The 22,381-nt window shown below is 46.0% G+C and overlaps 4 protein-coding genes across 4 annotated transcripts; 3 read left to right on the top strand and 1 right to left on the bottom strand.

Annotated features, from left to right (window-relative positions):
• Window positions 1–278: 278 nt before the first annotated feature.
• On the top strand, window positions 279–10,281 carry LOC144473055 (GTP-binding protein Di-Ras2). The gene is made up of 4 exons (XM_078186603.1): window positions 279–920; window positions 2,399–2,629; window positions 4,058–4,276; window positions 4,805–10,281. The coding sequence occupies exons 2-4, from the start codon at window positions 2,492–2,494 to the stop codon at window positions 5,036–5,038; spliced, it is 591 nt and encodes a 196-aa protein (XP_078042729.1). The 5' UTR covers window positions 279–920; window positions 2,399–2,491; the 3' UTR covers window positions 5,039–10,281.
• A 670-nt stretch (window positions 10,282–10,951) lies between these two features.
• LOC144473054 (doublesex- and mab-3-related transcription factor A2) lies at window positions 10,952–13,493 on the top strand. The gene is made up of 3 exons (XM_078186602.1): window positions 10,952–11,158; window positions 12,239–12,481; window positions 12,843–13,493. The coding sequence occupies exons 1-3, from the start codon at window positions 10,952–10,954 to the stop codon at window positions 13,491–13,493; spliced, it is 1,101 nt and encodes a 366-aa protein (XP_078042728.1).
• Window positions 13,494–15,145: 1,652 nt separating this feature from the next.
• Hyx (cell division cycle 73 hyrax) lies at window positions 15,146–17,703 on the bottom strand. Its single transcript, XM_078186843.1, has 4 exons — window positions 17,526–17,703; window positions 15,863–17,130; window positions 15,650–15,791; window positions 15,146–15,579 (listed from the first exon to the last, which is right to left on the bottom strand). The coding sequence occupies exons 1-4, from the start codon at window positions 17,654–17,656 to the stop codon at window positions 15,543–15,545; spliced, it is 1,578 nt and encodes a 525-aa protein (XP_078042969.1). The 5' UTR covers window positions 17,657–17,703; the 3' UTR covers window positions 15,146–15,542.
• A 1,295-nt stretch (window positions 17,704–18,998) lies between these two features.
• Window positions 18,999–22,220, top strand: Plap (phospholipase A2 activator protein). The gene is made up of 6 exons (XM_078185326.1): window positions 18,999–19,420; window positions 19,501–20,370; window positions 20,501–20,831; window positions 20,929–21,157; window positions 21,214–21,632; window positions 21,709–22,220. Exons 1-6 carry the CDS (start codon window positions 19,284–19,286, stop codon window positions 22,024–22,026), a joined length of 2,304 nt encoding a protein of 767 aa, XP_078041452.1. The 5' UTR covers window positions 18,999–19,283; the 3' UTR covers window positions 22,027–22,220.
• The last annotated feature ends 161 nt before the right edge of the window (window positions 22,221–22,381 follow it).

Here is a 22,381-nt window from a genome sequence, read left to right as displayed (position 1 = left end):
AAACAACGAAAACCTTTGGAGTCCGTGTGCACCGGCACACACCTAACCGCCTATTGATTTTCCCCGGCACTTTTGCCGTAGTGCGCACCCATCTATCGCGCATACAGGTACACACCCACACGCCGGCCTGTGGGGAGAGCACACGGACACTCGCCACCCTCGGATCGAGTGGGGTGAGCCCCGGTGCGGAGGGCGTGCGCCTCGTTTCCCTTCGAAATCATCGTCAAAGTTCACGCAACCGAGTGCACGGCCAGCGAGTGGTAGGCAGCACCGAGTATGCTGATCCTGTGGTCGGTGAAAATCGAGCGCAACCTCCGTCGATCGATCCGTTAATTAACCATAGTGCGCGCCGATACGTTTAACGACCCACCGGTCTCTGCCTGCCTGCTTGCCTGACAGCGTGTCGTCCACGTTTCCACCGAGAGGCGACCAGGTGTTGTCGTTATCCTGACCGCCCGGCTCGCCGTCGTCCTGCTGACCTGTGAACCCTGGCCAGTGACTCTTGCGCCACGAGATCCAATTGCTTCTGCAAACGGGGTTGTGAACCTTCTGAAGACCTGCCAGGTTTATAGTACACCTGGTGATCAAAGGCTCGAGGAGGACCGGGCACTATGCCAACCTGAAAATAGATCCTGTGTCTTCGACCTCGTGAGCAGCTCGAGAGGACACTTTCCAAGAGACACATACACGCGCATACTTCCGCAGCTGGTGACTGTTAAGAATCATCCTGGGGTCATAGCAGCTTACTGTTTCATTGAGACAAGAGGACCTACAGTCGGCGATTGCTTCGGGACTTTCGCTAATATTTTTCATTGCTGTTGGTGTACGTCGTGGACCAGCTGCTGGTGACGTTCCGGGTAGAGTACCCTTTGTTCCAAGGAGGTGCCGTTGGACGCAAAAAGCAAGGACACAAAGAACAGGTTCGGATACACGCTTTATCGTTCGCAGAGCCTCCGCATCATCGCGGGTCAACGCGATCGTGATCTTATCGCTTGACGAGACTCGTGACGCGTCTACCTTTAACCGTGGTCGTGGTTCCGAATTTCTTGTCAGTGCTGTCTCTCTCTCTCCCTCTTTCTCGCTCCGTCCCTTTCTATCACTGTTATCCTGGTTGTATCTCTTTCGCGCTCTCTCTTTCTCTCGCTGCCGACTATACTGCCTCCACCCATCAGTTTTTTACTTTTCAATGAGCCGTGTCGTTAACCGCGATCTGGTCACCACGTGAAATCTTGCCCTCGGTACCGGTCACCGGGTCAACTCTGACCCCTATCTATAACGAAACGATTTGATGGTAACTTTTTCCGGATCTGCACCGGATGCATTCAAATTACAGAGTGGTTGAAACATCTGCGCTGAAATTGGAAATATTTCTAATGAAATTCTGAAACCGTGTCCGTTTGTCAAACAGTTTCAACGTTATGATTGTTTCCAATTGTTTGCGATAACGGTCGATTTTATTTTTCTTCGGTGATTTTGGCGGTCCGACTCGTCGTGTTAGGCATTGTATCTCGATTCGATGATTTCGGTTGGCATTACAATTGCCACGTGGTTGCCGGCCTCCGCGTCAATACGTTCCATTGAGAAAAGCCCAGAGTACACGCTGATCCGCATCCTCTGTCGAGTACTCGATAATAGCAGTTACTCGAATCTGTATTGCTTCCTCGTTTTGTTTGTTTGCACGCTTTACCCGTCCCTCGCGCCACCCCCTCTATTTCGCCCCTCGCTTTTTCAGTCGGGTTTCCGATCATTTTCGCCTTTGCATCGGCACAGTCACTCCCCTTCTCTCTCTTTCTCTCGCGAGCGTGGGCGATCCGTTGTTCGACTATAACAAGGGGCACTCTTTCTAATATCACTTGTTGAATTTCGGTGTACAGGCCGCTCCACAAGATTTACACAGAACCCAGTTCCGAGATGCTCGCGGAGCTCTCGAAGAAAATTCTTAAACGGTATGAAAATCCAAGAACAAAGTAAACTATTTCAACAACATCTAAACAATTTGAAATCATGTTCCTCAAAGCAGGATGCCGCTCTAGGATCATAATCAAGCAATTTAACTTATTCACAATTTTATTTCGCGAAACCGTCGCTGACGGTACCCGGGTCTACTTCGACCCAACTAATATTTACGATCAGGTGTGCAAGTGATCAAACGAGACGTTAGAGAAATACGTCATGAGGATTAAAAAATCACATGTTTTGTTGAGGAATGAAAAAGGTGATTCATTTTGGAGACTCGAGAATTTTGTTTTTTTTTTTTATAGAAATTCGTGAAATGCCGGGATATGTAATGAGAAGTAAATCAACACCTCTTAGCGGCAACCTTTCGCCTCGTGGCCGCCCACGAGCTGAGCGCGTTATTTGCACGCGTGGTCAGTGTGGGATTGTGTATATGCCGTAGGGGTAGTCCCGCAGTGGTCCGGAGGATCTCGCAGAAGGTGGCCCGAGCAACGGGGGTGCGTTTAGGATCGTGGTGACGACGGCAGATGTCAGGATGCCGGAGCAGAGCAACGATTACCGCGTGGTGGTTTTCGGTGCGGGCGGCGTCGGCAAGAGCTCCCTCGTCCTCCGTTTCGTGAGAGGAACCTTCCGCGAGTCCTACATACCCACCATCGAGGACACTTACAGACAGGTGAGCGAGCCTTCTTTCAACTTTGCTGCAACAAACTATCGTTTCGATGGAACCTCCTCGTGGACCATTCTAGACGCTCTCGGTACGACGTAAAATACAAAGAGGCACTTCCGCAATTTTTTGTAACGTAATATGCGTTGGCGGATACTTTAAATTTGTTACCACGTTGATACTAGAGAATGAACCAGGTGTACTTCAAATGTCAGCTCGGTAGGATTCATTTTAAAAGAGTTATTAAAAATTTGACGAAGTACATACTAATTTCCGGCGTTCGTCCCACGCCAGATATACGGATCCACTATTGGACTTTTTTTTTGCGATGTAACGGCTTCACAGATTATTTTTATTTTTTTACCGTGTTGGCAGGATAGTATGGACCAGTTGTGTGCCAAATTTCAGCTCGGCCGGATTCTATTTTTAGAAGTTACCAACGAATTTGTGCGAAGGCACCGATTTCGTTACATCGAATTCCCACCGAATATGATCTGTAACGTTCGATGTTCGAACGACGATTCTGAGAGGCATTTTCGGCGGGGGGGGGGGGGGGATCGTGTCGGGACGATAATTAACGGAACAAGTAGCGTGGAATTGGATCGGACAGGCGGCGCAAGTAGCACACGATATGTATACAACACCGGTAATAGATTCCGTGGATCAGATAAGCGAGGCTAGCGTGACGCAAACCGTTCTGACATTTCATCGATGATTCACGCATGATGCAAAATGATCGGAGTATTTTCCGCCCGGTGCCTCCCCCTGTTAATCGCCGATCCGTTCATTATCGCGAGCGCGACGAAGGCCGGCCGGATCTTGGCGCACGACATTTTCAGTTTCTTCTAATCCCTCTGTTTGCGGTCGAGATTGTGTGTGCCGGTTCTCGATAAGGAGGGGTCGAACAGTCGATATCGGAGTCATTTAAATACATTTCGCTTGCAAATTGCCCCTCCCCCGCAGGCTTGCATCGATTAAGTCGAGACCCGAGCGGAGATTCGAGTTCGTTGACGGGAAAGAATGTCGATACGCGTTTTACAACGTTGCCACCGAATCGCCGAACTCGAAATCGACCGCTCTCCAGATACGAACATTATTATCATTTCAGTTTGAGGAGTGTTTCGGTTTGTTTGGCTGATCGTATCCTAGAGAAGAAGACTATTTCTGTCTCACTGTTCGACTATATCTAAAAAGATGAAGACTGTTTCTGTTTGTTTGATCGACGTGGGGCGAAGAGTGTGTCTGTCTAGGTGTATCCAACGATGAGAAAGTTTGCACGTTCGATCCTGTATGTAAGAGAAAATTACGAGAGCAGCGTAGAACGATGCTGATCATGTTGCTAATAGATCTATTTGAGTGTCTGACACTGTTCGATGAAGTTTGAGGGACAGGAAAAGGTACCTACCAGGTCACCGTTTCTATGCGGGCTGGTTTCAGGTGATCAGCTGCAACAAGAACATTTGCACGCTTCAAATTACGGACACGACTGGGTCCCACCAGTTCCCAGCGATGCAACGGCTCTCCATAAGCAAGGGTGACGCGTTCATCCTGGTGTACTCGGTCTGCTCGCGGCAAAGCCTCGAAGAGCTACGGCCCATCTGGTCCATCATCAGAGAGCTCAAGGGACAGGATGTGTCGCAAATACCTATAATGTTGGTAAGACCGCCGATATTTTTTCGCCAATACCCGTCTCTGCTATCTCTACGGGCTTTCCTTGACCGAGGCGCATGGCCTTCGTCCTCTAAACCGACCTTTTCCCTACCAATGCCTTTCGACAAACCCGATATCGCAATATCGTGGAATATAATAGGGTTACGGATCCATTTGTATTGCTGTAACTTCGTAAAGAAAAATCGCAAGATGGTCTACCTTACAGCGTTTCGAACAGGAAATTACCCTCCATAAATTTATTCAAACATAATTTGCAAAGAAAATTATGTGGATTCCATAGAATTTGTTGAATTTTCAAAATTTGTCGAAAGAGATCACTTTCGATTTTTGTATCCCGTTTCGTAGTATAACAATTTTCTTTTTAAACTTCGATTAGTGGACGCGAAAGAGTAAGTTTTACAATTTAAAACGAGTCTACGTAGATTGAATTATGATTTTTGTCGCACAGTTGCAGGAGTTTGACTATGGACGATGTGTCGAACATTGACTTCCTTTTCTTGGTTCTGTCGTCAGGTGGGGAACAAATGTGACGAGAGCCCGACGGTGCGCGAGGTGTCGATGAGCGAGGGTGCGGCGGAAGCTGCAAATTGGGGCTGCGGGTTCCTCGAGACCTCCGCAAAGACGAACCACAACGTGAACGCCCTGTTCCGGGACCTGCTGATGCTCGAGAAGAACCGGGCGGTCTCGTTGCAGCCGGTGCAGAGCAACAACGCGATCAGCCTTAAGGAGAAATGCACCGTGATGTAATCGAGCTCGAGGATCATCCTCCTACCCCCCTTTTCAACCCTTCTGCTCCGTCGCGTCGCACAAATATCGAATGTTCCTTCTCTTATTTCATCGACTTCATTTCTCCGATCTTTTCACGCCCCTTGTATTCGATGCATTTTTTCTACGAAGCGTAATCAGTTCGTCAAACAATCCGAGAATCAACTGAAATATTTGTTGGGACCACCCGGTATATAATATCCCGCGGCGATTTCTCTTTCTTTTCCCAGCGGATCTCCCGAATTTTCTCTGCGCGACGGAAGCTCGACGCGGGAGAGCAGAAGAATCGATGACACGGACACAACACATGCACCGTCACATTTACACATATCTATACACAAAAACACACACAAACACGGAGAGACGCGCGCGCGTGAAACGAGAAACGAAGAAAAATTAGAGAAAAAGTTGTTACGAGATTGGTTTTTGTTGAATAGTTGTAAGGTTTTTGTAACGATGCTAATTAGAGTTTATTAATCGTGGATTACACTGGCGCACACCTATGCATACACAGCCCGAGAGGAGGCGTACACACATACGCAACACGGACGGTATACACGCACACGATTAATTTGCTATGTACACGAGTTCATTAGGCACTCGCGTTGACCCAGATTTTTTAGTGCTTTCTCTTTTTTACCCCTAGTTTCTTTTTTCCTCTCCCACCCCTCTTATACTCCACTGTGTCATGCACACGTAGACCGCAAGCGTGTTTTAGTGTTCACGTGGAGATGCTAATTAGAGGAACTCTCTCTTTCTCTCTCTCTCAAAGCTCTCCATGTTTTTCCCAGCGGCGCGGGAAATCTCCCGCTTTGCGTCTCGAGCGCGTCGAGATCGGCCCCGAACAAAGTACAAACGATTCCACGCACGGGATCCAGATCGTTAACGATCGTATTCGCTGAGATTGCACCGACCCGAACGCGCTCGAGACAGTATAGATCACGCCCGGGCACTGTCCCGACTCTATCGGAAGCGAGAGCAACGAAACTGCGCCTATTATGGGCCACATATCGAAGCTCCGCCCACTGGGACAGTTGCCCGTGCCTGAGCCGTAGTGGTACTTGCGGGCCACTTTAAACCGCTGTAACTTCATGAGAAAAAATCGTACGATAGTCTTACCTGGAGTCATTTTATAGAGAAGACTTCCCTCTATAAATCTATCGTGAAAGAAACCTTCGTAGAAATTTATCAGATTCTAGAGCTGTTTGAATTTGTAGAATAAAATTTGAAAAAACAAGCTGAAGTATTTAACTCTGTTTTGTAACATAAATAGGTCTCAGGAACAGATCAATTGGGGGCTGTGAATTCGAAGACTTGATGATTAAAATGGTCCCTAGATTGATTGTTGTACGACACTTTTCACAGAGTTACGGTTGTTCAAAGATCAACGATATTTTGATTCATTAATTTTATGTGGAGAAAAATAAGATTGTATTTGGATTCGTATAACGCACAAGTGCACCCGCATGTGCCATTTTTACGGTCGACCGTCAGCTTGAAGCTTTTCCCGCCACCGGAAGCACGTCGCAAGACAGGTTTCTTGGCATCCGAGCCGCAATTGGCCAGATGCTGCGATACTGGCAGCGACCTCTGCGTAGCGGTTCTCAGCTGAGTTTTAATTGCGAACTTGCCCCCACGGTATTTTAAACGATCGATCGGAGCCCCGAGAGCTAATTTTAACCGCGACACCCTTTCCTTAGCCAGCTCCGGCGAGTTGAGAACGGCGGGCATTTTAATGGACACGCGTGCTGCTTGCACCGTCACGTATCCGCGATCGGATAGCATTTAAGGGACGAATTTTAAATGTCGGACGCGTTCACCGATCGAACACACAAACTCGTACCGTCGATATTAAACTATTCGATTAGAGATCACGCGCCTCACCGTGAAATACGCCACTGTTACTACGATTGTTAACCGTTGTTAACGAACCATCGGACGCGCCGCGGAGCGCCGGTTCGGACAGAGGACACACGGGACATGCGTGTGCTGTTCCGCGCAACGTTGTTGATAACACGAAGGCAGATCGTTCACTATAGCGAATAGATTACGTGCGTGCGTGCGTCGCCGCCGATTCGAGGGCCGGTTTCATCGTCTAGGTCCCCGCCCGGTTCGCTGAATCAGTATAGTAGCCCCTCGTTCGATGCGCCACAAGAAGTGTACAACGGGGAAGCACCGCATTCATGCTACCAGTCGAACCTACTTCACATGGAATTGTATTAGATAGTACAATGAATGAGTTGATCAGTAGCGAGAGATTGTACATAAGGTTTTTGTACGTTCAGCGTTTGTTCGAACCGCTTGTTTGTTTTTGTGTCGAAATCGGTGGGGGAGCTCCCCTCCCTGGACGAGTCAATTTCCCGACAACCTGATGCATGCGAATACACACACGGCACACGTGTACGCTCGCTTGCCAGTGTATGATTGCATGTACATATACGGTGCTCACTGTTACACGTATATTTAGTCGCAAGGTTAAACGGTGAGCCTAGTCAAAGGGACGCCGGAGATCCGACCTTATGAAATCGACCCTCGACAAGCGTGAAAAGAAAGGCCGGCCGAGAAAAAGAGGCGAAGCGATACGAAGTTACTTACTTACACGAAAACACACACACACATACACACGCGTGCAGCATCGATGGAACAGACAGAGCGTCGTCGATCTTGGTAATGTCCTCGTGCTTACGTCTGGAATCGCGGCGCAACTGGACCACGCGATGAACAAATTTTATTCTCCAGTTGCACACCGACTTCCAGACCGAGCAACCGGTAGATCTGTTCCACCGACGCAACGCATCGCACACGCACAGGGTGTGAGTGAGTGAGAGCGTGAGAATGCGAGAGATATTTATCAGTACTCGGACGAGTGAGAAAATTTACCAAAAGAACAAAACAAACAAAAAAAAAGAAGAATTGTATCCTCTGATTTTTTCGGGGCCAATCAGTGTGTGACCAACACATGTGAATCGCGAGCTTCTTCTTCCGCGCGACGGTAGGTCGACTTCCGTTCCTTTCGCGTGTTTTTTCTGCGGGCCTCCGCAATCATTTGTTTACAGACTCGATCCTCGACCAATCGCGCGACACTCGATGCGACACCGCCGCCCCTCGCCCCTCGTTCTCGTAATTTTCGACGATTCTATCCCGACTTTGGTACCCACGCAACTGACAGAAAGGCCGGATGCAAGTGACGGAGAAACAAGAAACCCATCTGCACGCACAAACGATGCATTTCTTTTTTACTCCGCCCGAAATTCTAGCGAAAAAGGGCATGCCTATCTACAACACGCTGTCCGGGACCTTCAACGCGTGCCTAGAAAGGCGAACGCGAGTCCCAAAGCCGTCTCATTAGTCCTCCACTTCCCCCACTTCTAGTCACCCGCTGGTTAACACGCCCAGAGTCGAGGCGCGCTCGGGCGGTAAAGTGAATCTGGAGCTCGACCAGCATCCCAAAACTCGGACTTTCTGTCGATTGCGTGTTTTTAGATACGATTTTCGTGCGTCTCTCTAACCGCTGAGAGATCAGCTTTGTTTCCCCGCGTTCCGGGTGTCGCGGTCCTCGAGCGGTCGATTCGTTCGCGCGAAAACACCGCCGATATCGAAGATATTTGTTCCGTTGCGTGATTGACCGCGCGCATGCGCGGTGGATCGGCGACCGGCAAGCGTGTTTACATCGAGAGCACATTTTTTAATCGCGTTGTGGATAGCCACGGCACGCACGACCACCACGATGGATCTCGATCGACATTACGCCCCCCCCCCCCTCCTCCCTCGACCCTTGTCACCCCCCGCAACCCTAATCATTTGTCCCGCAGCGAATGAACACCGTCCGGTGTCCACAATTTGATATTTCGACGATCGATCGGGGCGACTGGTGCTCGAGGATGAAGCCCGGAGACATTAAAGAAACCAGGAACAAAAACGCTAAAATAGTCGTAGGATCGGTTTTTCGTCGAGGAAATCGACCGGCAAGGAATTCCCATGTACGCGGAATTTCGTTTCTGTAGCGTAGCCACTCTAAAAGAACATTCATGTATTAATCGTCGCTTGACTCTAGCGTCTCGAATAGCCGAGGGATGATCCAGAAAAGCGTGCGGAATCGGTTGGCGTCGGTGGTAGAGATCGATCCAGGATCGAATCACACCGGGAGCAGCCAAGGTCTTTTCTCGAAATTCTACTTATCTGGCGGTAGCGTAGACCCTCCGTATATCGTCCTAGGGAAGAAAATTAGATTTGTCTGTTCTAGAGAATGGAGGAGGAACAACCGGTGATCGATCTCGTCCTCGAGCAGGCAGGTTTCCGGTCGAAAATATACGAAGGTCGTCCGTGCCAAAAATTCCGTTGTCCGTTATATTTATGGAGTTTACTTAGGCTTAAGCTTGTTGTTAAGTGATTGATCGATTTTCGGAAACACCACCAACCATATTAACATCACCACCATTCCTCTGAGCAACGGTCTCGCGAGGGAAAGGGTTTGCGAAACGAACGATCACGAGAGAGAAGAAGAACAAGAAAAAATACAAGATGGAGGAGAGAGAAGCATGCTTTGTTGTCGCACCTCGCGCTTCCTGCGGAAAATCGATGTGTAAAGGGATCTTTTAAGGATTATAGGGACTTTGAAATGCGAGCGTGTCCAGACGCGGGGGTGGGGAAACGAAGAAAGGAGGAGACGCGAGGTGGAGAGCCCTTCGAAGGACCGAGTTCGCCGAATATAATGTAGCGTCGTAGGAAATTTGTAACGTATCTCGAACTTATCAACGAAAAGTACCATATCAGTAACTATATCATACTATCTGCGCGCACACCACCATCCATTGACTCTCAGGTGTCTCTCTCGAACGTGTAAAAAAAAAGAAAGCTCGACTCGGAACTCGGTCAACGAAGGGGTGCGCTCTCGGATCTCTTCCTCCCCCGCTTTTGATCACGATCGTCCACGTAGAGAAACGAAGTGAATCACATATCATGGCTGCTGGTTGGCGCGCGTTCTCCGACGTGCGTTTCTCGTTCGCGCCGCAGCGCGTGCAGAAAACGGCGCCGGAAGTGAACGCGCGCGTTGTTCGAATTATAAACGACGACGGATAGAGCGGAGAACACGAGAATCGAATGACGACCGATTTATTGTTACGACGGCTCGTTCATTATTATCCACTCAGAACAAATCGTTAACCGGCTACGAATCTGTACTCGTGAAAGATAAAACTGCGAAATTATACAATCTTGATTCTTGACCACTGCGGCTGACTTTAATCGTTCACCCACCTTCCGCATCCCACCTGCGAAATAACAATCATCTTTATCGAAATTCGTACATTCGTGGAAAGTCGCGATTTAAAATTCCGCTCGCAACAATATCGATCGGCTCGCGGGAACTGTCGAGACCGGAATCCTTCGACGGAGGAGGCCTAGCGGCGTCCTCCTGGAGGAGTGGCGGGAACCGAAGGCAAACATCGGCGAACCAATGGACGGGAAAGGGTGGTCCGGTGGATGTTTGTCTTGTTGCCGGTCCGGGGGGATGCTGGAGGCACGTAGCTCGAGCCACGGAGCCAATCGTCGAGAAGAATGTTCGAATCACTGTCGGATGGAGACCGAGGAGATTTCTTTCGCCGAGGGAAGAAAGGCTGCCGCTCAGTCGGCCGTCGAGGATCGCGAAAACGATAATCCTCCTTGTCCTCGGCTTAGGGGATCGCGACTCTAATTATTAGCCATCCTAAATCTGATCTTTGTCAAGCTACCGAATAAATTTCGCGAGGTCTAATCCCATCCTACGCGGATGGTGGGCGCAGAGACCTTACTATAGCTATCTAAGTCTGTACCAAAAATTGTCGGAATCCCGTTAGGAAATTGTGGCGATGGCTCCGGAAGTAGCATAAATCGCTGGTACCCAGTTTTCGGAGGAGGATGCTGCGAGGCAAAAGTAGAGGCAAGCCGGAGAACGAGGACGAAGAGGACGGACAAACGAAGCAGAGAAGGCCTAAGTGCGCCAGGTGTCGGAACCACGGGTTGATCTCGTGGCTCAGGGGGCATAAAAGGGAATGCCGGTACCGGGACTGTCTGTGCCCCAAGTGTTCCTTGATCGCGGAGAGACAAAGGGTGATGGCGGCTCAGGTAAGCTCTTTTTTTCTCTTCCGGTTCAATTCTCTCTTTTGGTTCACTTCTCGCTTCCGGTTCATTTCTCCTATCCAATCCCAAGGGCATTCTTACAATCTGTCCCGGTCGATTGTTTACGTTCAGTAACATTTAGGTGAGTTAACGGGAATCAAGCGGCAAGAGGAAGGTCAGCTGAAAGGTCCCCCTCCGATATTTAATCACCCGGCGTTGAATTCATTAACCGGTGAATCGCGTCGATGATTTTTCCATCATCCCTCCCGACGGCTACATCAGCGGCGGGAGGGGAGGTACCGATCCGGTTTCATTCGACGTACTTGTGCCACTCGATCTTGTTTTCTTCCGCGTACCACCGCGACGGGTGCGGGGGAATTAAATCCATTAACGCGCGGTGTTGCGTTTCATTTCTGTTTGCGCGGGCATTATGACACCCGATACCTTGCCCACACTGCTTCCGTCACGGTCGATGAAAACGCTGCGGTTCCCCGCGATCGGAGAACCTCTTGGGTGCAGCGGGTCCTCCGTATAGTCAAAATATTTTGGAGTAACATTTGTGGTTAGCTCTTAAAAGAGTATCTGACATCTCCGTATAGGAGAATCCGTTGAATCATCGTTAAAAGTCCTCTTAACTGGGCTCTGAAAGAGTATTTAGTACCCCCGCGACAAGAACCCACTGAATCCTCTTTCGAAGTCCCCTTGGTAATGTCCTAGAAAGCGAAAAGTGAATCCCAAGTGTCCCTGTCGATACTTCAGCTTTTTTAGACTGTCCTCCCCTCTTGACGATCAAAGCCCAGTCGATCTTCGTCCATTATTCGGTCATAAAATCTAAAAGTGGTCGGACAGGGTCAAGATCGATGATCGCCCCCCCCCCCCCCCCCCCGACAAAGTGAAACGATTCCGTGGGTGGTCCGGCCGGGAATAACGTGCCAAATGGTCCCATATGTATCTCTATTGACGTTTCCCGCTGGGCAAGCACGTGTACATTCAGCGGGATACACGTTTCTAAATCAGAACCGAAACGATGGTGATCGATTTGTTCATATTCCGCTCGAATTGAGTTCTCGTTATTTGCGGGACAAGGTGGCACTGAAGAGGCAACAGGCCGCCGAGGATGCCATTGCCCTGAAAATGGCCAAGGTGGCGACCGGTCAGAAGCTGAACCGGCTGCCGCCGGGCAAGATCTTCGGCATGGCGGTCACCGAGCCTAAGTCGTCGACGGACACCGAGAAACAAGGCCAAGTGTCTCCTAAAGAGGCTCAACAGACACCCGACGAACCGAAGAAGGAAGATTCCCCTAAGGTCCAGGATCAGGAACTTCCCCCGGTAGGTACCACGTTCTTCGGGCACCCATAACGTAAAAAGTTGCATCCGTATTTTAGCTATGACATTTGCATCTACAACTGAAATATTAACGCCGGCACTTCCCTAGTACAGTAAATTCTCTGAAATTATCCCCCAGTTTAGAAACAAAATTTGGAAGAAGAGATACGATTATTCGAGCCTCGGTACTCCTTTTTATAGTCTTGACAATCTCAACAACTGTCAAAGTTAAATAGAAGAATTTACTGTAAAACACCACCCTGGTGTCAACGGGTGCACGGGGTGTCGTTGGCGACTGCAACGTAACGTTTTCTACCAACTTTCTTTACTTGTCCAAAATGTTTCTGCATTACTTGGTCTCCAGCCTGCTGGTGAGAACCTGGCGAAGCTGAAGAGCCTGGTTTTCAGCGGCGGCAAACAAGAAGAGGCGAAAGAGGGTGGTGTTTCGCAGACCTCGGTGGACACATTGGCCCGACTCTTTCCCAACACGAAGCTCTCCGTGCTGCAACTGGTGTTGCAGAGGTGCGGCCAGGACCTGTTGAAGGCGATAGAGTACTTCGCCAGCGACAGCCTTGGCATCGGTTCAACTGCCTATGCTTCAGCTTTCCGACCGCCGAGTCAAAATATCAGTGAAACCCGTCCAGGCGATCCACTGGCCGGTTCCATGTTGGCGCCTATTTATTCGAACCTCTCTAGGAGCCTTTACAGCGACAGTTATTGCGTGCTGAACATCATTCCGGACCAGTTCCCGAAGAGTATCATGGCGGACGCAGCCACCTGCGCCTCGCTGCCCATCAAAGCCGGACAGCACGATCAGGACAGCGTGGCTTTGAACGTCCAGTACAACAGCTACTTCAACGCCGGCCTGCAGCAACAGATCAGGGATCACGTTTATGCCCAGGTCACCGAGCACCTTCCGTCCAGGCCTGGCTTCCTGCATCTACCGCCTATAATGCCCGGCATGCCCGCCTGCGTGCAACCCAACTGCACCCAGTGCACTTACAAGTTTCCGTGAAGCGGACACGAACAGAAATACATGTAACGACCGATATCTATAGACTACGCTAGCGTCATCCGCGGATCTTGAAAATTTCGTTTACGGCTTCTCGTTCTTTGTGAAAACATCGTCGTTCTTTTATTCTTCAACGTTGCTTCGGGGGGGGGGGGGGACTTTTATCCTCTAAATACGACGACGACCAGTCGGTGAAGACTACTCTGTGATTCTTGTTGTAGACAAAACCACCTGAATTATATCTGGAACGACCGCGCACACCTGTTAAGAACTTAACTGTCGGATCGCGGCAGAGACTGGCCGGTAAAATTAGATCTGAACGTAAACAGCGATGGCGCGGACAAATTTCGAGGGAAGAAATCAGTCGGCAGTTTCCCGGTTTACGGCGGATCGATCGTAATGTTCAGCTGTTATTGGCGTTATCATGTGTGAAATATCCACGTGCGCCTAACGAGCATCGCCGCTGATCGAGCGAGCCTATCAACGAGGGGATTTCCGTGATCGGCAGACCTTAATCTTCAAAGTTCAGCGCGCGACCGAGCCGGGACAAGCGGAGCGTGCTCCCGACGCGCATCACTTGCTCCACTGGCGGCCTTCCACTCTCTATCGATTGACCTTTGATCGTCGAGCGTGAAATAAAACCTGTTAGAATAAATCCCGGTGACCGTCAAACTCATGACGACCATCGACGATTTTTATTGCGGCTCAAACTTTGAGCGACCGCCCACGGGAATTATCGATCATCGCGTTACAAAAAAATGCTCTTTCGGACGAATATGTAGAGGGTCGATGGTCAATGGAGTCTTGGTTGACCCCTTCTGCGTATACAAAATATTCGACGGTGTGTGATTGATGGTTTCTTAACAATTTCTGAAAGCAAAAAGAAAATTGGAATGAACAATGTGACAACGCAATTAATATTAATGACTTTCAATTAATGAATTTCTCGACCTCAGAACTTCATATAAAGAGATCTTATAACAGTTTTTAAATAGATTTGAAAGAATTCGAGGATCAACAGCAGTTCGTTTCTTGCCAACTACCCAGTATGTCAGATACTGGGTTGTTCTTGAACTTACAGCTCGTGGCTACAGAAATAGTTTAGTTATATTTGTCCGTAAAAGCTTATGCATTCGAATTTCGAAAAGCGATTCCATTGTTTGTGGAGAGTGATTTAGTAATTTCTGAATGATTTCCCTACCATTAAAAGGGTCAGTGAAAACGTGTAAACATCCGTGGTCTATTTATACGTTATTTACCGATAAATAACGCCGATCTCAAGGATACAGCTTCTTCTTTGCGAGAGCTATATCTCTTTCCTTGGAAAAGCAGCGGGAAAGTTTCGCGGCTATTGCAGTCGCTGAGCTAATAGGGCGGCAGTAATCGAGTTAGGAAGATTCAATTGTCTGTATAAACAGCGAGTGGATATCGCCGAGCAACTGTCGATGCCCGGAAGCGGTATTCCATGGCCAGGAAAAACACGGTCTACCTTGCTTCCCCCCTTGGGAATGCCGCCAATCTGTCGTGTCCGGAATCGCGAGGATCCTGACGCCGTGCCGTGAAATCTAATTCTCTACTAGAACCTGGGGAAATATTTATGTTGATCTTTATTTAGTCGGAAGGTATAAAATGGAAAAACACATCGGATTACACGAATTAGTTGTTCTTTTTTATTTGGTTCTTTCATAAAGGTTCTCAAGTAAGAACTTTTGGTACGTATGCAATATGAATGTACCAAAAATCATTGTAGCTCTCTCCCGTCTCTGTTTCTACGTTATAATTTCAACAATATAACTAGTTCGCTGAACAATAGGCACGTCAGTTCCGCGCTAAAACAAACAATTGTAAATGTGGCGTCACTACGTCGGATAATTAATCTTCGCATACTGTCGATATGCGGCTACACGGGAAGTAGTTTCGTCTTTCTTTCCTTCTTGTTGCGAAAGGGTTATGTACACAGATTCCGATCATTCGTATGTACACATATCGGTTGTTACGAAACGAAAATATTGCGCCTGGAAGTCCTCGTCGTTGCTCACGACGTAATTTAGTTCAGAATCGTAGGTGCGGCTTATTCTTGATCATATGTCTGTAACGATTTATTAAAAGATTTAGAAGGTACTTAATAGATAATAGAGACATCACCAGTTTATACGCACTTGTCCAGATGCTCCCAGAATACCATCAATGCAGCCCTGTCCAAATGCCTTTTCGTTCTACTCAGTTCGATTACAGTCACAGCCCATCTAGCCACGTTTGCATCCAGCCTCATCTCATCGTATTTCAAATGAAACGCGCAGACTATAACAGAAAAAGAAATGTTATTCTACATATCCTGTGCTATAAATCTTGTACTGGTTATGTTAGCATACTTTTTGAGAATATTTCGACAGGATTGCCATCGAAAGGCCAACCCTTGAATTGCCAAGCTGGACCCATTACGAAGACGGCTACCACCCTTTCCCAGTCGGCGTTGGTAAGCTTTTGCGGGTTGTCGACAACCCTGTATGGCACGGTGAGTCCTCCTTCCTTGCGACGTTGCAGAAGAACCTCGTTTTCCCTCTTGGAGCCCTGAGCACGTTTTTCCTCGTTGCTAACGTATTTCAGATCTTGGAGTATATCCTTCGAGTTGTACATTGTTATCAGCGACGTATTCGCGCTAGGAATGATGATGATAGGCGTCCTGCTAGGTCGTTTGTTCTGGGCTGCTTGCTGAGGAGTTAACTTAGCAGCGGAAGTGGGTAGCAAACCGGAACTGGGAGCGGTGGAAGGATTCACAGGTGGTTTTCTGACTGCTGGATTTGTGCCCTCTGTCACGGATTTCAAGGTCATACCGTGGTAAGTACCCATTGTGTCAATTTTAAAACCTTCGGTTTCCTCCTTCTGCCTAATGAATCTTTCCTGATCGTACCGATTGTATACAGCTGGCTGAGGCAGAGGACGCATTGGGGTCGACCTCGGGGTAACCATAGGCGTAGGAGCTGCAGGACCTTTCTGTCTGCCTTCTTCCCGAGCTTTGATGCTCTGGAGTATCGCGAATATATTTTTTGCGAATATCTTCCCGCTGCTCTGCAAGATGGTCGCGCGTGTCCTCCACTGCCTCTCCCTGGAGACTATGTCTTTTGTATCATCTACATCCATCAAAATTACGCGCAAGTCAGACCCCATTCCAATGTCATCATTCTCTTTTATGGTTGTACGTTTTTTGGCTAGACGTTTAGCTTTGATGGCCGCAATCTTTTCGACGGACATCGCCTCTGACAGAGACTTGATGTTATCCACTGTTACAGAGGCTTCCTTCGGAGCATCCAACCTAGCTGCAAGCTGCTCCTTAACTTTCTGTACATGAGTCTCCTCAAAACGTGGCTTTTTCGAGCAACCACTGTCAAGTCCATCTTCTGCTGCTCTTTTCACCTGTGTAGGAATCTCCAAGGGTGCAGATTTATCTATGGCGGCTGATGTAGCTGTTTCTCCATTAAGATAAGCCAGTAAATCTTTTCTGTCAGGTCTGCGCACCACAGGGATGTTCTCTGCAGCTGCCTGACGTACATACACAGGATGTGTGAGTTGTACATGTTTCAATAAAAATAGCAGGCACTCTAGGGTATAATATTCCTTTGGAGTTCCTTCCTTGCCCGATCTGAAAGAAAATGCATGATACAACGTCTGTTTACCTAAATACGTAAATATTTAATTTTAGTTAATCAAGGTCTCATATCCCATAGTTGAAAAAGAAAATATTGCACTGTGCAGGAATGTCACACTGTAATGTTGTTTCCTTCCTATTTGAATTATCAATATATTAATAGTTAACAATATCATGACAGAAATATAATCGCAAACAGATTCATTGAAAAATATTCTCTGAACATCGATAATGGTGTACAGTATGCTAGTAACAGTGATAACTTACCTGCATTTTGTTTATTATGTTTGGTGGCAGAGAAACATCGACGCAAAAGACAGGCCAATGGTAGAACTATGTTAGGTTACACCTGTCTAGATAAGGATTTAATTAATTTCAAGATAACTCACCCGTATGTCAAATAGTTGGTCTTCACATTTTTCGGCCAGGAAAACTCTCCAAAAATAATCTGATTCTCACGTTCTATAATTTCCTTCTTGTTCACGTTATACTGCCTCAATAAACTCAATGGATCCGCCATGATTACACGCTACAGTGCTTCACCATACTGAGCCATTGAGCCAGGGAAGGTAGAAAATATTTTTTTTTACGTTAATAATTCTGAATGCAATAGTGCAACCTCTTGTGGGAAGATTTTGAATCTTCCAAGAATATTCGTACAGCGACGAAGCGCGTAGTGGCAAAACGCCTAAACTGTTGGGCAACGTGACCGACGTAAACGACTAATGTAAATGTTGCCACTTGGTGAGAACATTCGGAACTTTTTGAAACAGGCCAATGTTGGTATCGCCATCTATTTTTAATTCTTGGAAACTAGTTGGTAACAAGCTTGACGATTTTGTCACGGATGGCACCATAGCTACATATCGATTTTCCTCATCTGGTATCATGTAGCAGAGTTGGCGCTGCCCTGAAGTATCCGCAAGGGGCGCTACTGTCAATTACAATGATAATTAACTAAAAATCAAATTTAAATATTTTCCCATTAACATTCTTCAACTTTCGATACCTCAAATTAAAATTGAAAAATTGCACTTCATAATAGGGTAATTGTGACTTCATAATAATTACGATAACATACTGGAAATCTAATAATAACAAACAAGTGTTCTTTACAAAAAATAGTAAAGTTGAAGGATTTTGAAGAATTAATTTCCCAATCATTGACGTATTTTAATGTTTAATAGTTCAATTTAAGGCTGCGCTTTATAATAAAATAATTGTCGTTAGAAAATAATTAAGGTAAAATAGTATAAATTTTAAAATAAGTTGGATTTTCACTCATACTCTGTGGAATTAATTGGCAAAAACGGCAACACTGCATGGACGTAAACCAACACCTTGGAGTCACATCAAACGTTCCGACATGTTTTCGCTTCTGTATGATCCAATGAAATCGTTTAAATAAAATTTACTAGATAAATTTTTGTCCACGATGTGAGGTGAATAATTTTTACACCATGATTTCATAATTGATACCATAATTTTCATAATGACACCATAATTTTTTGATGATATAAGAAATTACTGGACTAGGAAAATTGACATTTTCTTTTTATTTCTTAGTAATGAATAAGTGAAGTTGACCAATGGCAACATCCAAACTAGCTTGCTATCTCTGTCTGTCATATGCTACACCATTGTCTGCCCCTCTTTTGATCTGGCTTAGACTCACCAGCATTGGCTGATTTGGACAATTTTTAACCGCTAATTACTTGAAAGCAAAGATGAAATATCGATTTCTTAATTCATTATTTTCCTTTTATATACCCTGACGATTCATTCCCCAAGTTTTCTTCGTGTTAGAAACACCCTGTATACATGTACCTAGAGGTATTGCCATTACCAACGACGTTTCCCTCCTAATTTTCCATGGAAAATACCATGGTAAATTCGCCCGTTGCAACCTCGGTAGTCGACGTGTTTCTATCGTATGTTTCTTTGAAAATTCTTTCGATTATAGATAAAAATTTGCTTCAAGTTCTATGAACGCTGCCAACAAGTGTCACGCATGCTCGAACGCGTTTTAAATGTCAAAACCAATTGCCATTTGTCTCTCTGCGTTTCCGCATTCTGGTTGGAAAGATTATCACGGTGCATGATTCGCACGAATTCTATACGCGTCTCGTTAGGACACCGAAGTACCGATGGCTCAGCCGTGTTATAAATTAAGGACCTCACTTTTCGGGCACTCGTCCGACGTGAGAGCCGTGGCAACGTTCACGGATGGAACCATTGTTTCCACGTCTCGAGACAAAACGGCCTTTGTATGGAAACCATCTGGGTATTTAACCTGTCAAATGCAAATCTCTTTCTCATGATTCCAGGTCACACGTAAGAAACTAAACACCGTACTTTTTACAGAAACGGTAAAGATTATGTGCACGCAGCGACGTTCAGGGGTCACACGAATTTTGTGAGTTCGGTGTGCGTCCTGAACCCGTCAGAAAAACATCCCACGGGCTTCATAATAACTGGCAGCAACGACAAAACGATATGTGTCTACGTGCCCGATAAAGACCAGCCTATAAACGTCCTCAAAGCCCACCAGAACTCAGTATGCAAATTAAAAGCAGGAGTCAAGGAAGGCACGTTCTTATCAAGTTCCTGGGACTCAAGTGCTAAACTGTGGAATGTTGATGACTTAAGCAAGCCACAGTTGAATTTGGTGGAACATACTGCAGCTATTTGGGGTGTAGCAGATTTATCCAATGGCTGCATCATAACTGGTTCAGCGGATAAATTAATTATAGTATGGACAAGCGATGGCACTGTGCAGCATAAACTGTCTGGACATACCGATTGTGTTCGGGACATCTCTGCAGTAAATGAGAATGAGTTCTTAAGCTGTGGTAACGATGCTACTATTCGTCACTGGAATGCTTCCCTTGGAACTCAGTTAGCAACTTATGAGGCACACACTAATTACATATATGGTGTCATAAGCAGAGAGAATGGTGACAAAGTGTTCACATGTGCAGAAGATAGTACTATCAGAGTGTGGAACAATAGTCAAATAAGTCAGACCATCACATTGCCATCCCAGTCAATATGGAGTATTGATCTGCTGTCCAATGGTGACATAGTTGCTGGTAGCTCTGATGGTATTGTTAGGATATTTTCTTGTGATCCAGAAAGAATTGCTGATCCGAAAACGTTGGAGTCATTCGAGCAGGAGGTGGCTAACAAAACGCTAAATGCTCAGCAAGAGTTAGGGGGACTCAAGATTAAGGAGTAAGAATAAAATTTTCAATTCTAAAAAATTGTTTTTAATTCTAAATAATTTTTAAACAATCCGAGATTTCGTTTGCAGTTAAGATTCCAGTTTAAGACAAAGTAAATTAATTCGTTTGTGCATTATCAGTTTGCCAGACGCGAAAGCGTTACAACAGCCCGGTCAAAGAGATGGCCAAACCAAAATAGTGAACGACGGAGAGGCGGTGAGAGCGTACAGTTGGTCTCAGAGCGAACAAAGATGGATAAGGATCGGCGATGTTATGGGAGCAACGGGTGGCAGTAATGCTACATCCGGGAAACAACTTTATAACGGAATAGAATACGACTACGTTTTTTCTGTAGACATACAAGACGGGGTTCCACCTTTGAAATTGCCTTACAACAATGGTGAAGATCCATGGCACGTTGCTCAAAAATTCCTTCACGATAACGATCTCAGTCAATTATTTTTGGATCAGGTAAATATTCTTAGTCAAAAATATTCTCTGTCAAATATATTTTGCCAGTGATACTGCTTTCATTTCCACTATTTCATTGATTGATCTCCATTTACAGGTTGCCAATTTTATAATAAAGAACTCTCAATCTGCGCCAGGTATGAATACAAGTAGCCAGTATGCTGACCCGTTTACGGGAGGCAATAGATATATACCTAGTTCGGCGATGAGTAATACCGAGCCTTCAAGAACGATGCTCAACTCTTCTAAAACTTCTATCACTTCTTCTTACATCCCCCATACGAAATATTTGAAGATAGAGCAGGCTAATTTACAAACAATTCTAGGTAATTATTTTTATATGATTAATGATAAGAGAAGGCTGATCTCAGACTGTTTGCAGACAAGTTACGGGAACTGAACACCAAGCAAACCGAGGCCGTCAGAATACCCGACGACAAGTTAGACAACTTGGTAAAGCTCGCTAAAGACCAAACCTCCGAACAATTAAAAACCGATGCTTTAAACACCTTAAAATCACTATTGAATTGGCCAGATGATGTGTTGTTCCCTGTCCTCGACATAACAAGACTCGCCGTGCTATCCAAAGAGATCAACGATGTACTTTGTACGGATGAGCTATTGCAGATCACCAAGAAACACATCAAACCCGAGGCGTCTGCCTCCAATCAGATGCTGACATTCCGATTGTTGGCAAATATGTTCATTCATGAAAAGGGGGAAAAACTTTGTCTGAACAGCAAGGACGAGATTCTGGAACTTCTATCGAACTTAAAGTCTCTTGGTAGTAAAAACAATCAGGTATACAAAATTTTATATTGAATTAGCGTACAATTTTAAATGGAAATATGAAATTAATGTTTAAAATAATTTTTAGGTTGCTGTGTCGACTTACATACTGAATTTAACTGTAGCCTTGAACAAGCATAATGACGTATTCGGCAAAGCGCAGTGTTTAAACGCCATGTTTAATATTTTATCTCGGTTGAAGGAACCGGAAGCAGTGTTCAGAACTCTTGTGGGATTAGGCACGCTTTTATATACGGCTTCAGACTCGCCGGACCGCGATAACTTGATCAAAGCAGTTAGACAATCCGAGGTCACGTTAAACATATTGAAAACTATGTCCGAAACAGACGTGTCCACGGACAAGCTGGCTAATTGTTCGAAACAGATAATTGATCTGATCGTTTAAGCATAAGTTATTATAGAAAATTTCTAAAGATACGAACCACGAACACAAGACTCAACTAATTGATATCGTAAATTAACAAATGTATTCATCGACTTGTCGCGTTGAACATGTTTCTTATATTTCTTCCTTCTTTCAGTTTGACAATTGAATCCTTATAATTTCTCATTGCTAATAAAAATACATTTTTGCCATAATCAAGACTACGTTTTTCTTTCTCACATAAAAAAAATCGATGCTCCATAAGAGGAGCCATTGATAATTGTGCACCTAACGTATTTAATGAATAGTCAGTTACACTCGATTCAGGTAAGATAAGTTGTATTTCTAATGAAAATTAATTAAAATATATGTACAA

Source organism: Augochlora pura, chromosome 7, assembly GCF_028453695.1.
Source record: "Augochlora pura isolate Apur16 chromosome 7, APUR_v2.2.1, whole genome shotgun sequence".
Lineage (NCBI taxonomy): Eukaryota > Metazoa > Arthropoda > Insecta > Hymenoptera > Halictidae > Augochlora > Augochlora pura.
This window is presented reverse-complemented; position numbering and strand designations above follow the sequence as displayed.